Source organism: Cardiocondyla obscurior, linkage group LG24 (genome assembly GCF_019399895.1).
Source record: "Cardiocondyla obscurior isolate alpha-2009 linkage group LG24, Cobs3.1, whole genome shotgun sequence".
NCBI lineage: Eukaryota > Metazoa > Arthropoda > Insecta > Hymenoptera > Formicidae > Cardiocondyla > Cardiocondyla obscurior.
In genome coordinates this window covers 2,760,458-2,774,834 of record NC_091887.1, presented here as the reverse complement: position 1 = coordinate 2,774,834, position 14,377 = coordinate 2,760,458, and the positions used below count along the sequence as shown (strand labels likewise).

Sequence of the window (14,377 nt, the reverse complement as noted above, 5' to 3'; positions counted from 1 at the left end):
TGTGTACATACGTCACGTGTATTTAATTATAATAGCGGCGACAGAAACGTAGCGCATATTTTTAAAGAAGAGAAAATATACGAACGCCATGGCACTAAGCAACTGATTAAATTGCGAATCCCGCGTTAAAAATAGGGCCCGGTCGATACTCTTTAAAAACTAGCGTTAATCACGAAGCTGATCGATCATTATTAACGAGGGACGGAATGTATGTAAACTATTACGATGTCTATGAACCAACGCGTTTTCATGTCGAGAACAAATAAATTTGCAAGTCGGAAGGATTGCGTTCTAAATCTTTTTGTTGTTCCTCTACCCCATACATATTAATCCATAGCTCTCCACAGCAGTGGAAAACGAGAAAAATGTATTTCAAATATCAAAAAAGAAAAAGTAATAAACACTAAAAAGTTTAACAATGCAGAGGCGAAGTTATAAAATAAATTCGATGAAACTAATACTACATATTTGTTTGTAATAGATTGTAATTGTCTCTCTTTTCTTTCTTTTTTTTTTTAATCTGTCTACATTTGTGCACCTCAATAATGTTTTCACGTGTTAAACACTTCGTATAATATCATTTCTTTAAAGACACATTTAAGTCTTTATATATAATTTTTGAATCTATGTTATTACAATTTTAACCACGGAGATATATTAAATTGGTCTTTCTTCCAAAGTATTTTTTTTAATTTTAACTTATAATATGTTATAAGTCACAAATATAATTATTTAAAAACTGTTCCTTATATACTTTAATACGTTAATATTATTTCGTTTTCATATTGTTTAATCCATAAAATTATTATCTTTTACTTATTTATAAGTATTTTTTTTAATTGGCGTTGTAGTAAGTAAATGTACAGAATAAAAATTTTCTTTAGAAGTTAGTTCAAATATAAAAATATACAGAGAAAACTGCACCGCAACATAATTATTTACAGATTTTGTACAAGGAGAAAGTATTACGCTTAGTGACTTTAGATATTCGTACTATGATGACAAGAATACTAAATGTTTTAATTTAATTTTTTTTTTTTTACACATCTTTTAAAGAATTTCTTGACACATTTCAACAAAATTAGTGCTGTTTTATTAATTCACTTTCTGCATTTCCGTCGTCTTTGCCATTTCTTGTTGAATGTGTTTCTCAGGTTGTTTCTCTTGAGTAGATTTTTCAGATTCTTCTTGAATGGGTTTATCAGATTTCTTACTCGCGTTTTGTTCGTTAATATCAATTTCAGAGGCAGTCCTAGCCCAAGAACAACTTCTGCGATCTGGTGACTTTGGCATAGACCAAGAACTACTGCGTGATCTTCGTCTGGGTGACGTGGGTCGTGATTTCGCTCTTGTGACTTTGACAACGGAAGACGATCTAACGTTATGCCAACTCCTATTGCGATGACTTCTGTTACGAGACTTGGAGCGACTTCTAGATGGCGATTTTTGTCTAGACTTAGAGCGATGTGTTTTGGAATTTGATCTACTAGACGATTTGTTATTCTTGCGGTTAGTCTTTGAATTTGATCTCGTTCTTGTTCTCGTTCTCTTTCTCGAAATCGATCTACTTCTCGATTTTCGACGATTACGCGATCTAGAACGATTTCTAGATCGTGATCTTGATTCACGAGTCCGTGATTTTGAGCGATACGATCGCGATTTTGATCTTCGCGATCGTGATCTTGATCTGCGCGATCGTGATCTTGATCTACGCGATCTTGATTTATGTGATCGCGATCTGGACCTTGATTTCGATCTTTTATTTCGACTTTTGGAGCGTGAATTACTGCATCTTCTACTACGTGACCTAGAAACACTCCTCGTTCTTGAGACAGATCTACTTGTTGACTTTTGACGGTTACGAAGTCTTGGTTTTTGCTTCGAATCCCGTTCAACCAAATGTGTAAAATATTCGTAATATGGTCCATTATATAAATAAGGATTTGTCAACGCATAGTTCATGTCGTATCGCGGAAATTCTCGACCTTTGCCCACAGGTAACATCGTTTGATGTATTGGCATCGAATATTTTTCTCGTATCGCTGCTCTCGGAAACCTTGGCATTCTCATTGCATGAAATGGCGCCATTGATGGTAACATTGGTATCCTCTGCATTGATATCGAATCGGAATAATCATAAAGAAGATTTGTGTCCGAAATAGCACCTGCAATTAATGTTATGTGGTTTTATTACATCTATACATTTATATATACATATAATTTTGTCGTTTTCTTCTATACATATAATCCTATTAATTTCTTTACTTTAAATTTCTCAATCATTTATGTAAACGTACGCTTAAATTCCCGTTTTTGTTTAATTATAATTTAAAATTAAAACTTATTTATTTGATTCTTAATGTAGTGAATAAAATTTTGCATAAAATTTACCTGTGGAGGTCGTTGCATTGTTTTTTATCAAGACACTCTTGAGTTTTTTCTTATTTACTTCTTCATCAGATTCTTTTTCGGTCGAGTTGCCTGAACTGGAATTATCGCCTTTTTTCCTTTTTTGCGTTTTCTTTCGATTTTTCTAAAAATTAATATATAATTTTAATAAAATAATTAAATACTAATTTTTGTGAATATTATTATAATGGTGCAATTGTATGTAATAAAATAATACCTTCTTCTTTTTTTCTTTTTTCGTTTTCTTCTTCTTAACTTGCTTGTCTTTATTTTTCTTATCGTTTTCTAAATTTACTTTCTTAGCGTCCTCAGTCGGTTGATCACTTTTTAATTCATTTTTTTTCACAGCAGTTTGATCTAGATTAATTTCTTTCTTCTCTACTTTTATCTACAATTACAAGATACATTATTTACAAATTAATCTTATTGGTTTTATTCAACCTTAAGAAAATTTTAACATAGATCTTTTCACTTACTTTTATTCTGTCAAATAATTCATCTAATAATCGTATACTTTCTAATTGCCGTTGAGCTTTTATCAACTTTTGTTCTTCTCTGGCAATTTTCATTGAGACTTTATCCTCTTCTTGCTTACGAAATTTCGTGAGAACCGTTCGCTTTCGTTTCTCTTCTCGCTTTTTTTGCCGATCTTTTTTCGCTAACGAATCTACTTCCTCTTTTTTTCTAAAATCCAAGCAAGAATAATTTTTATAAATAATATAATACCGTATATTTATACAATCCTAACAATTTCTTAATATTAGAGTGCTTACTTTAGTTCTTCTTGCCGTTTCTTTTCTGCTTCTTCTCTTTTTCGTAGTTTCTCCGCTGCTAAATTATCCTGTGCTATTAAACGCTTCCTCTCGAATTCTCGGTGCGATACCGAACTGTCACTCATGTGTTTGGTTTTATCAAAATCAATCTGTAGATACAACAAAATGTTTTTTATATCATAAGAAACGCTAGACATTGTGTCACTTGATTATCGATGATTACTTACTTTCATTGTCGCGGTTAACAAATTTTGACCATCTTTCTTCAACAATTTCATGCCGCGCAGAGCATCCATCGCTTTAACAAAATCCATGTATTCAACATATTGTACATACACGTCGAAAAATATGCCGTCTTCGTAGCTGAATTTATGGATGTTATTGCCGAGCCGCATTCTGGATCTGTAAGAATCAGCCGCAGGCACGTCGATTCTTCTCAATGTGCCCCATTTCTTGAAGATCTTCGTGACGAGCGACTCGCTCGGTGCATTCGAATCATCTTCGGTGAACCATTTAACCGGTAAACCGGTAATATGAATAGTGTCCGGTCTTTCGCCGGCCTTCAGCTCGTTCATGTGTTTCGCATCCCTGAAATATGAGTTCCAGCTGTGTCTGGTTGGAAAGTCATCCTTCGCCTCGGCCGCGCGGACCTTAATATTGAAATCAAACATTAATAAACTTTTCCAGTATCGCATGTTCAGTTAAAGTAGTGGTAATTATTACCTTGAGGACATTGGGGAAGCCAGCCAAATTCAGCTGCTGCGAGTCCAGCCTGGCCAACACCCTTGGCAACCTGCATCGGTCCCGCAGGTCGCCCTCCAGCCGAATGAATTCCAAGGTGCTCTTGGCCACTTTCAGAGATGCAAATTCGTCCGGTAGTATAAGCGTGCGGATCTTCTCCATTACCTCCCATGTTGATATAGTTTTTCCTGTTTATAGCGCAGTTAAGTTTCTGTAAGAAACTATTTTTACTAGAGCTGTTACAAGTGCTCGTGGCATCGCACGGATCACTTGGAATTATCGTTTCTCTTCCAATGGTTGAACGTTACGTTATTCTCCTGTCATTCTCCGCTGGAGATTGTCGGCGACATAAGCGCAAGTGTGCATTTGTGATTTATTGCAACTTGATTTTTATTTGTTAAACAAATTAGAAATAAATGGCAAATACTATTATATATCAAATTAAAGTTATGAAATAAAAGTTAAAAAAAGTAGTTAAAAGGAAACAAAGTTTAAAATTAATTTAAACTAAAATTAATAAATAAAATTTAAAATCAGATAAATTAACAAACTTACATTTATATTTAATCAAAGTTAAATGTAAAAGATTTAAATTTAAAAAATTCTTTTTTAATTAACTATTGCATTGTTAAAATGGTAAAACTATAATTAACATATCGTTGTTCAAAGCAATAATAACCAAGTTTCAAAATGAACAATTAAAAAAAAAAAAATTGGGTGAGAAGACCAAAGAATTGATGATAAAATCAATTCATTCATTGATTAAAGACTCATCCCTGCCTCAACTCTCATTCCCAAGTTTTCTTTTCTGATTGTCATATCAGAATTAAATTACAAGAAGAGTATCTCACAGTTTAGATGCTGCAATATATAGTTCACAATCAATATTGCATGATATTAGAATTCAGAAGATACCAAAAAAAAAAAAAACAAAAAAAAGAAGAAGAAGAAACAGAGAAAAGAGAGATCAATGTCCAGCCTCCAGAGAGGTGGGTCAACTCGGTACTGATGGCGATGATGATAATGTTTTACCTGGTGTCTTCAGTTGGGGCAGCGCGACCGACACGTTTACTTTGGCAAGCGGTTTCAAATAAAGCCCGTGCGACGGGTACAACGGCACAATGTCGCTCTGATCCCTACAGCTTCGAAATCTGTTAGCAACCTCGCTACTGGGAGTTTCACCTACCTGCTTTTTGCCGCTCATCGCCAGTTAAGAAATCTACGTGCGCTAAGATTCGCTCCCGGGTTACGTGAATCCCGGGCAAAGAGAGAGCTTTTCACTCGCTATTACTTTTCAAGATACCCGAGGCGTCTCTTACGACAAGTTGGCGGGAGATGAGACCACCTCAGTAGGGAGGTTACGAGGATCTTCACGGGACGACGCTGGCTAGCTGGCTGGCTGCTGCTATTTGTTGTGGCACTGATTACTATCAACTACTACCGACTACTCGACCACGGGCACACGATGAAAAATCACGGACGCGCGAGCGCGGCAAGGAAACGGCAATCTTCGTGGACGATTTTCGGTGCGAGTGCATCGTCTGCAATTGCTCTCCCTTTCATACGCCGGCGTCGACGAGTAGGCGAGGCGCCTTGAAAGGAAAGAGTAATTTAAACACGACGTGCCGTTACGCGTGCGAGACAACTCGTCGAGGACGTTCCATTTCCTCAACTTCACTACCATTGAACCGGTCGGCCGTCCATTGGTGAATTGGCTCGCTCTGTCTCGGTTTGCTCGTCGCCGACGGTGGCGGTTCGTAGCTGATTTTTTCGGAACTAAAGAATTTCAAATATCCTGTGGACTAATCAAATAATAAAATTTCTCTTCAGTTCCGAGAAAATCTGCCGCAAGCCGCCACCGTCGCCACTGACGGAAACGTGTAGCCTGATGGCACAACTCGAAACGCTGTTCCCGCCAACGCCTGAATACGATGGAGTGGGATGGAAACCATTACAAAAGAGACGTGGCCAGAATGGCAACCATTACGATGTGGGTGGAGTCGCGGCGTTGGCGGGAACGGCGCTTTTCTCGTGCCGCGAAGCTACTCTTCCTAATCTCCTGAGACTTCTCCAACATTTTCGGAGACTCGACGCCGAGAAACCCCGAGATTGACAGATTTGACATCTCATTTTACTTCGTCACTAGATTATTTTCTACTGATTTTTTTTCGATCTGAGAAATATGCTGGCGATTGATACCAGGCGAGATTTAAATTATTTAATTTACTTTCTTTTTATTTAGCTTTATTTGACTTTAAAATATTTCTGATTTATCACTTACATGTACTACTGGTGTCCCCAGTCTGATCATCGACGAGTTCACCCGTACTACTTGCTCAATTTGACGGTGGCGGTACGCTACGAGCCGCCACCGTCACTGACGACAATCGAGGTAGCGTTCGGAGTGGGACTCGCCGAGTCGGCGCCATTTGTTTGGACGCGCTGGAAGAGCCGTTTCGCGCAGTGGAGTAACCCCTCACTTCGGAGCAAAAGGGCCGAAGGGCTATGCGTGGAGGATGGCGCAACTATGAGCTGATTCTCGCCGCCGGAACGCCCGACTATCATGCTACGAGGAACCCGCAATCGTCTCACGCACCGATAACAACGCACGGCCGCCTCGTTTGCTTCGAACGGGCTTGCTTGGAACGGTCCCGAGTCTCGTTATCCCGTGAAGAGGACGTGCTGCGAGCAAGCTAAAATGTCCCTGAGCGCCAGCGCGGAGAATCTGTCGTCCGAGGGACAAGTGAGTGAATCAGCGAACCCATCGAGTTAACGATGGCTGAGCTTCTCCACGTGTGACTCACGCTGGCCACACCTGTCTATCTCGTCAAATCGCAATCCCGTCCCGTGCGTTCGCCTACTCCGACTTGTCATGGTAAAACCTTGCCGCTTTCGCAGCGCGGACTCGCGTTATGTAGAAAATACTTGACGCGATTACGCGAAGAGCTTTGTACTTGGAGCGGACTTTGCTGCCAACCTCGATCCCTATTCGTTTTGACGGAAACTAATGTAGCGTTTAACTTTCTTTGTAGTCGCGTTATATAATAGAACGTGGGTTATTGATTCTTTAGTTTCAATTCTTTGCTTCATTATTTAATCTTGGATCCACTTGTAGATATTAATATTACTCTGCCTACATGGAACGTATTTTAAATGTATATTTATGTAGTCCAAAACCTACGGTAATTAAAAATAATATACAAAAAGTGATATATGTATAAGGAGTATTTGTAACATTTAGCAGAATAGCGAGAGATGGAACATGTGTTTGGAACTGGCATTGGAAGGTGAACGCCTGTGCAAGGCTGGCGACTGCAAATCCGGAGTGGCATTCTTCCAAGCGGCAATTCAGGCTGGCACGGACGATCTACGAATATTAAGCGCGATCTATAGCCAGCTGGGCAATGCATATTTCTACCTGGGTGACTATGTCAAAGCAATGCAGTATCACAAATTGGATTTAACTCTGGCCAGGAATATGGGTGACAAATTGGGTGAAGCAAAGTCCAGTGGAAATCTGGGCAACACTTTGAAAGTTATGGGCAAGTTTGATGAAGCTATGATATGCTGCAAAAGGCATTTAGAAATTTCCAGAGAGATTGGGGACAAGGTATATTATAATTATGTTATTTTTACTTGTCTGAACTTTTAATATATATTTTAAAAAATGGAAATGAAAAGAAATAACAATATCTATTTTAACAGATGTGATTGTAATTTCTATAAATTTATGGCATATCCGTTTTGTGTTTTTTTTTCATTATTTAAATATTTTATTTTATTATATTTGTAGAATTATATTTTTATAAATTTAATTCAATTACAGCTTAGCGAGGGAAGAGCTTTATATAACTTAGGAAATGTATACCATGCGAAAGGCAAACAAGCAGGTAGAATAGGTCATCAAGATCCGGGAGAATTTTCCGAGGATGTTCGACAGTGCTTACAACAAGCTGTGCGCTACTATGAGTAAGTAAATTGTAATTTAGTATCGCAATAATTTATATTTATATTATATGTGTCTATCAATGTCTTTCAATCTTTTACAGAGAAAATTTAGAACTTATGAGGGAACTAGAAGACTCCGCGGCTCAAGGTAGAGCATGCGGCAACTTGGGCAATACATTTTATTTGTTGGGCGATTTCCAACAGGCCATTTATTATCACAATGAACGTTTAAAAATCGCCAGAGAATTTGGCGACAAGCCGGCTGAAAGAAGAGCCAACAGCAATTTAGGAAACTCCCATATATTTCTCGGCGAGTTCGAGAAGGCTGCTCAGCATTACAAGTAAATATTATAACTTTGAAAAAATTATTCTTGCACTTTCATAATTTTCAAACAGCGCGTTCTTTTAATTTTTTGAGGGCTAATAAATATATGCTACATATTTTATTCACTTTTTAGGAGGACCTTAGTTCTTGCACAAGAGTTAGGAGATCGCGAGGTGGAAGCTCAAGCGTGTTACTCTTTGGGAAACACGTATACTCTTCTACGTGATTACTCAGCGGCAATTGAATATCACTTGTGGCACTTGAGTATAGCTCAGCAGCTGAAGGATCGCGTTGGCGAAGGACGTGCCTGCTGGTCGCTAGGTAATGCATACGCCGCAATGGTCAATCATGAGAAGGCGTTACACTACGCAAATCTGCATTTACACATTTCGAAAGAGTTGGAAGATCAAATGGGCCAGGCTACTGCGCAGATGAATGTTGACGATTTACAGAAAATTCTCGGCCTAGAAAAAAATCAGCAAGAAAGCAACAAGGAAAATCTAAACACACAGAAGACCACAAATTCAACGTCGAATGCTCCGACAACGATGCCGTGTAGATATAGACTCAGACGACAAAGCATGGACAACCTGGATCTCATTAAGGTTTGAACTACGTTTCTTTCTTTGAAATTATACTAAAATAATATAATTAAAAAAAAAAAATTTATTGTGCCTGAATTAATTAATAATTGTACTTAATCAGCTAACACCCGATGCAAAGCAGAAAGATAAGTCAGAAATCGTATTGGATAAAGAGGAAAACGTTGCGTCGCAGCCTTCTCAAAAAGAAGAAGATAACTTTTTCGATCTGCTGTCCCGGTTTCAGTCAGGCAGAATGGACGATCAACGTTGCGCACTCAATACGAAGCGCAATCCAAAATATCGAACAATCACGCCGGAAGTATCGGATATGGACGACAAGTACGTAAAAATATATATATTTCTAAATAAGTGCTAATTATTATTAACTCATCATGAAAACTTATTAAATTAGGTATTACAAAGCGTAAGCTTCACTTGTCTTATTTATTCTTGTTAAAGATATCGAAGATTCGATCTAGCACGATTTTATTAAAATAAGATATCTAACTATTTTTTAGAGATGGCGAGGATTTGCTAGAATTAATTGCTGGAATGCAAAGCAAGCGAATGGATGAGCAACGAGTGACGTTGCCTTATCTGCCCGGCCTGAATACCAATCAAGACTCAGACGATTCCTTCATCGAAATGCTCGTTAGATGCCAGGTTTGGATTTAAACTTAATGGAAATTTACTCACTTGTTTAAGATTTTTGTCTATTAATATAAAAAATAATGTACGTATTTTCAGAGCTCACGTTTAGAGGATCAACGAAGTCCTCTACCGGCAGCATCAACGTTGCAGGATGCCGAAGAAGAAAGAGGCCGAAGACCCAATGGCAAAGCTCAATCAGGTTCCACGGTGCCTGAAGAAGATCTCTTTGCTCTAATCCAAAGACTTCAAGCTGGTCGAATGGAGGATCAAAGGGCTTCCGGACCCGGCAAGGCATGCTAAATCTACGAGAACAGACAGAGACATAAGTCCTTACTTAAATTAACACATTCCATTTGCTAAACTCGATGCCTTTATTCGCTAATCACCGCAATATTTTTATTTTCTCGGTTACTTAATAGAGAATATTAAAACCGCAGATACATTTGAACAGTTCTGATTTGCAAAAGCAGCGAGATGAAATATCTGATTGTGAGAACCAAGCATTATGTCAGAGTGCGAAGACATTCTTTAGATATTACCAAAAAAAAAATCAATTCAAAGTTTTATCAAATATTCCGTAGAAATAAAATATAGATCTTTCACCTATAAAATTGTTTAACGTCCATATTGACATTTTGTTCTTACACGCATGTTTTCACATTAATAATTGGAGAACAATGTCTACAATAACTTGGTGTAATTCTGCGCGGAACAATGTTTAAATATTATTGATCAAACTTAGTAAAAGACAGGCAATCAATACGCCGCGCAAAAATATATTATTTACTATCCTGTCGCTGAAAATACGAAAATAACTAAATGGTTCTACACATAGACTTAACATTTAACTCAAGATACTTATAGAAGGTACTTATAGAAAATACATGCAGACTTTTGATATTTATCATTTGGAAAGATATTTTCTCTCTTTTTCTGCAAGCGTGGAAATAGTTGAAAAATAACTAACTCGTTTTTGCACTCAGGTCTCCGATTCCGTTCAAATAGACTTAATTATGCATTCGTGTAGACTTACGTCTACAACAGTAAATAATTGATACTCTTGCAATCGATATTCTATAGTTAGCGACTACTAGAAGCCGATTTAGCGAAAGCATTGTGGAAAAATGCAATAATAAAAACAACTTTTCAGTTGACCGTCTAGTAATAACGACTGCCGTTAGTTTCTGGCCACTCGATCAAGTAAATTATTGTTAAGTAATACGAGCTACAATTGGTAAATTATTCGTCAATCGCGAATAAGTCATGAACGTTGAATATAATGCGTTTGCGGACCGACGACGGTCGTGATTTATGTGACATGCCAGTAACTAGCATCGGTTTTAGTATTTTCAAGATTTTTATAATGCCTGCTTTACACGGGTCTATAATTGCGCGTGCGAAACAGGTTTTTCGAACACTGCCAGTTTGAGAACGTGAATTATTTCCGGACAGTCGCGTTTGTTAATAAAAAAAAAAAAGAAAATGCAGAGGACCTTCCAATATTCACATTCTCAAGAGATTGTAGAAGTTTATTATTTTATACATATATATATAAGTATATATATATATTTTTCGTGCGTATTTCGATTTACTTCCATCTCTATAAAGAGAAACAGGATTATTTTTTTAAGGAATATATTAGAGAGCGTAGAGACGTTATACACAGTGAATGAGAAAAGTATTCGCGCACCGCCGAGTTTCGCTATTAGTATATCTCTTGATTGTTAAATAATAGATAACACCAACAAATAAATTGTGTATTGCAAGGGAAGAGTCAAAAAGTAAAGTGTGCTAATAATTTTTTTTGCGACGTATAAAATATAGAAAATTAAACGTAAAAGTCCTTTGGTAACGCTCGTAAGGATGTAAATTAAAAACAAATTTTTTTGTATTTGAGTCGCATATGCATCACTTGCGATAAAAAAGTTTTTAGAAGTCTACATTCACGCTATATCTTATCTGTTATCATTGATATGTTAATGAAGAATCGTTAAATAGTGCAGTATGCCAATTGTATTTCACAAGCGAATACACTTTACTTCTTGGTCTACTTTCGTGATGAGATATATATGTATAGTTATTGCTGGATCAAATATTTTTGACGAGTTTTAGATAGAGGGAAAGATAGTGGTCTCTACGGATCACGGAACATGAATCTTTGCTTTTGTTTGGTGTATGTTCAATAAGACGGAAACTTGTAGCGAATATCAGTGCCAAAGACTCTCAATACGCTAAAAATAAAAGACAGAAAGAAAGAAAGATAGAAAGAAATCTCTTAGAAGAATAAAAGCAAGCTTATATCGACTGAATCTCTATCGCGTCGTTGTTGCACGATTTCTTTCCGCAAAGGCTTATCATTGTCATCGTGTTTCTCAGATGATACCTGATATTATTTCAGACTTGCGAATTAGTAAACGTTTCATCTCTATTGTATTTATCTTTAATAATTAGAAAATTAGCTTCTCCCAGCGTATTATTCAATTTGAGATTATAATTATGGAATTTAGAAAGCTTTGTATTCGTCACGTATAACAGAATATCTGTTACTAGTTTTATGGACTTTATTAAAAGAGATTTTTAATTAGACCTAATTAGCCGAAGTGGAAAATGTATCTAGCGCCTCATACGTTCTAACAATCGAATGTAAGTACGTAATTGGATCATGTCATGCCGATTATACGTCGATATAGCTACCAGTCGAATTGCAACGATATTATCATTTATGCGAAGGAAAAAAGAGCCGTCGATAATATAGAAGAAAGAAAAAGGTGACAATTGATTCAACAAGAGTGCAAGAATAGTAATATGTTAATTACTAAATCGAGATTGCTGATTATCTTTTGCTATATATTGTTATGGAAATTATAGCTGCAAAAAGAATTGTATATACGCGGATAGAGCTTGATTGAATTGGACTGGATTTATTTCCTCCGTGGGAGGTAGAGTGAAGACCGAATACTAAATGACAAATCACGCTGATCGTAGGACTATTTTTTGTTCTTCGTAAAAATTTCTTTCACCACTATTTCGTAGGATATTTTAGTTTACAATTATTTTATCTTAATCCTTACTTTTTTCTTTTTACGTAACAGTTATATAAGTATTCGTAATGTTACGCATTAATGATATATGTTTCTTCGTACTAATCGATACGTAATTTTTAGTTTCATGACCATCGAGATAAAATACATTCCATTCTGTCCATATATGATAGTATATAATATATAAAGGATCAATAAAAAAAATGTATACTTTTTTGAAAATGAGTATTGTCATTTAAAATTTATCGCCAGATAGATTTATGGAGCAGCAGCGTTTAGAATAATTCTACATAATTTTTTTTCCGCACAAAATCGTTGTCCAGACGTTACATCGTAGGGAGAGCGAAAGGATACCGATTCTGAATAATGAAAAATAGGAGAGTCCTAGAGACGGTTCCGATGAATTATTTCTAGGCGCAGAGCGCGTCGCAATCTTACAATCTTTAGAACCTGGCCACTGAGAGATCCTTCAATTTGCTTCGCGTTAATGATGGTCCACGCGAGGCAAGTGTCCACCTTTTAATAGCGTCTCTCTGGCGACCAAGAAAGAAATAACGCGATTCGTCCCGGTTATTTTTTATCCGGGACCAGTTCACGCGGTCTAGCAAGATTATTATGAAACTGCAAAAGGAGATGTCTATAAGCGAGAGTACCTACTCCGAGACGTATAATTAGCGCGATAAAAAAAAAAAAAAACTCCTATGCACTGACGATGTACTTATCGAAAATATTACCTTTCCGAATCGATAAACGAGACCACTTTTGATTTCAATGTGAAACTAAATTCGACCTATTGCTATCTGCGTTGCTAGCATCGCTTTCGAAATCAAATTTAATTAATTAAAACCTAAGCTTGGATTTATCTTAATTTAATTTAATTTTTAGGATACATTTTTTTTAATTAAAATTGATTCAAGTTTTGTCTCGGTTCGAGTATCGAGACGCGTTGTGCCGGGCTATGATGCACGCTATACGTTGTAACAGCTTAGACGCTGATTGCAGGTGCAACTACTGCATTCAGGATCGACGTCAGCTCAGCTAGTAATCACTGTCGATCATGTTTGTGTTAGACGATCTTGTCTGCCGCGTAGCGAATTACAATTGCACATATCGCCGCATCACGCACAAATGCGCACGTACCCGCGCTGAATACCGTATCCAGGCATTTAATCCTGCAGCGCATAGCTCGAGAAATTCGATTCTCCAGGCACACCTTGAAATTACGTCATAAATTGAAGAGAATAAATAAGAAAAGTAATTGCCTATTAAAAAAAAAAAAAAACCCCAAGTTTTAATTTAATTATAAATTTAAATAAATAAGAGTACGTAGAAGACTCGACAGAAAGATAAAATCGTGCAAGTCCAAACGTCGCGTACGCTAAGCCGTCCTATTCATGCGTCCGCCGAGTATTGCTGATCGAACGTCCGAAGGCTCGCGTGAATATGATACGCGTCTATCGCTTCGCGAGGGACAGCTACGCCGACGATAGAGCCTCGATGCAGAATGCATCGCGGATGAGGAGGCGGATTTTACCACGCGACTCTCCTTTGCGATTCTTCGATCGGATGTCTCGCGGCCCCCTCGACTCGCGAGACGACTTGGCATACCGAGTCGCGCTCAAATACGCTTCACACGTCCCTATTAGCCGCATCTCGGTTCACACTCTTTCCCCCCGCCGACTTCTTTTTTTTTTTTTTTTTTTTTTTCCTCGTGCGTACATATGCGCACGAAGTTCACGTACACGTACCCGCGTTCCCACCCGCATATCATCAGACCCCCGACCTCAAGGTCCTGGTGAGCCGCGCTTAACATCATCACCGACAATGGCGATTACGTAATACCGATAAAAAGGACCAACGCGGTACTGTACGACGTACAGCTGAGAAATACAGAACTGATTAATA

At 37.4% G+C, this 14,377-nt stretch overlaps 2 protein-coding genes across 5 annotated transcripts; one reads left to right on the top strand and one right to left on the bottom strand.

The window, feature by feature from the left end:
- LOC139111544 (A-kinase anchor protein 17A) lies at positions 1–5,629 on the bottom strand. Of its 3 annotated transcripts, none has more exons than XM_070671902.1 (8): positions 4,956–5,629; positions 3,906–4,111; positions 3,410–3,832; positions 3,183–3,331; positions 2,886–3,093; positions 2,627–2,797; positions 2,392–2,533; positions 1–2,165 (listed from the first exon to the last, which is right to left on the bottom strand). In XM_070671902.1, exons 1-8 carry the CDS (start codon positions 5,125–5,127, stop codon positions 1,096–1,098), a joined length of 2,541 nt encoding a protein of 846 aa, XP_070528003.1. In that variant the 5' UTR covers positions 5,128–5,629; the 3' UTR covers positions 1–1,095. The 3 variants fall into 3 exon arrangements, with proteins under 3 accessions (XP_070528003.1, XP_070528006.1, XP_070528004.1); XM_070671905.1 differs by having other exon boundaries at positions 5,215–5,629; XM_070671903.1 differs by having other exon boundaries at positions 3,906–4,134; positions 4,956–5,097.
- A 716-nt stretch (positions 5,630–6,345) lies between these two features.
- On the top strand, positions 6,346–12,996 carry Pins (G-protein-signaling modulator pins). 2 transcript variants are annotated; one of them, XM_070671907.1, is made up of 8 exons: positions 6,346–6,666; positions 7,168–7,533; positions 7,750–7,892; positions 7,973–8,212; positions 8,330–8,801; positions 8,902–9,119; positions 9,299–9,443; positions 9,528–12,996. In XM_070671907.1, exons 1-8 carry the CDS (start codon positions 6,622–6,624, stop codon positions 9,729–9,731), a joined length of 1,833 nt encoding a protein of 610 aa, XP_070528008.1. In that variant the 5' UTR covers positions 6,346–6,621; the 3' UTR covers positions 9,732–12,996. The 2 variants fall into 2 exon arrangements, with proteins under 2 accessions (XP_070528008.1, XP_070528007.1); XM_070671906.1 differs by having other exon boundaries at positions 7,165–7,533; positions 9,528–12,995.
- The last annotated feature ends 1,381 nt before the right edge of the window (positions 12,997–14,377 follow it).

Bases quoted from the DNA above. Each gene is read 5' to 3' on its own strand.
- Pins (XM_070671906.1), top strand. From the start codon at position 6,622: ATGTCCCTGAGCGCCAGCGCGGAGAATCTGTCGTCCGAGGGACAA. The intron at 8,213-8,329 runs GTAAATATTATA...TTCACTTTTTAG, and splicing joins AAGGCTGCTCAGCATTACAA to GAGGACCTTAGTTCTTGCAC. The intron at 9,444-9,527 runs GTTTGGATTTAA...ACGTATTTTCAG, and splicing joins AAATGCTCGTTAGATGCCAG to AGCTCACGTTTAGAGGATCA.
- LOC139111544 (XM_070671902.1), bottom strand. From the start codon at position 5,127: ATGAGCGGCAAAAAGCAGGTAGGTGAAACTCCCAGTAGCGAGGTTGCT. The intron at 3,833-3,905 runs GTAATAATTACC...TTCAATATTAAG, and splicing joins GCTTCCCCAATGTCCTCAAG to GTCCGCGCGGCCGAGGCGAA. The intron at 3,094-3,182 runs GTAAGCACTCTA...CTTGGATTTTAG, and splicing joins AAACGGCAAGAAGAACTAAA to AAAAAAAGAGGAAGTAGATT.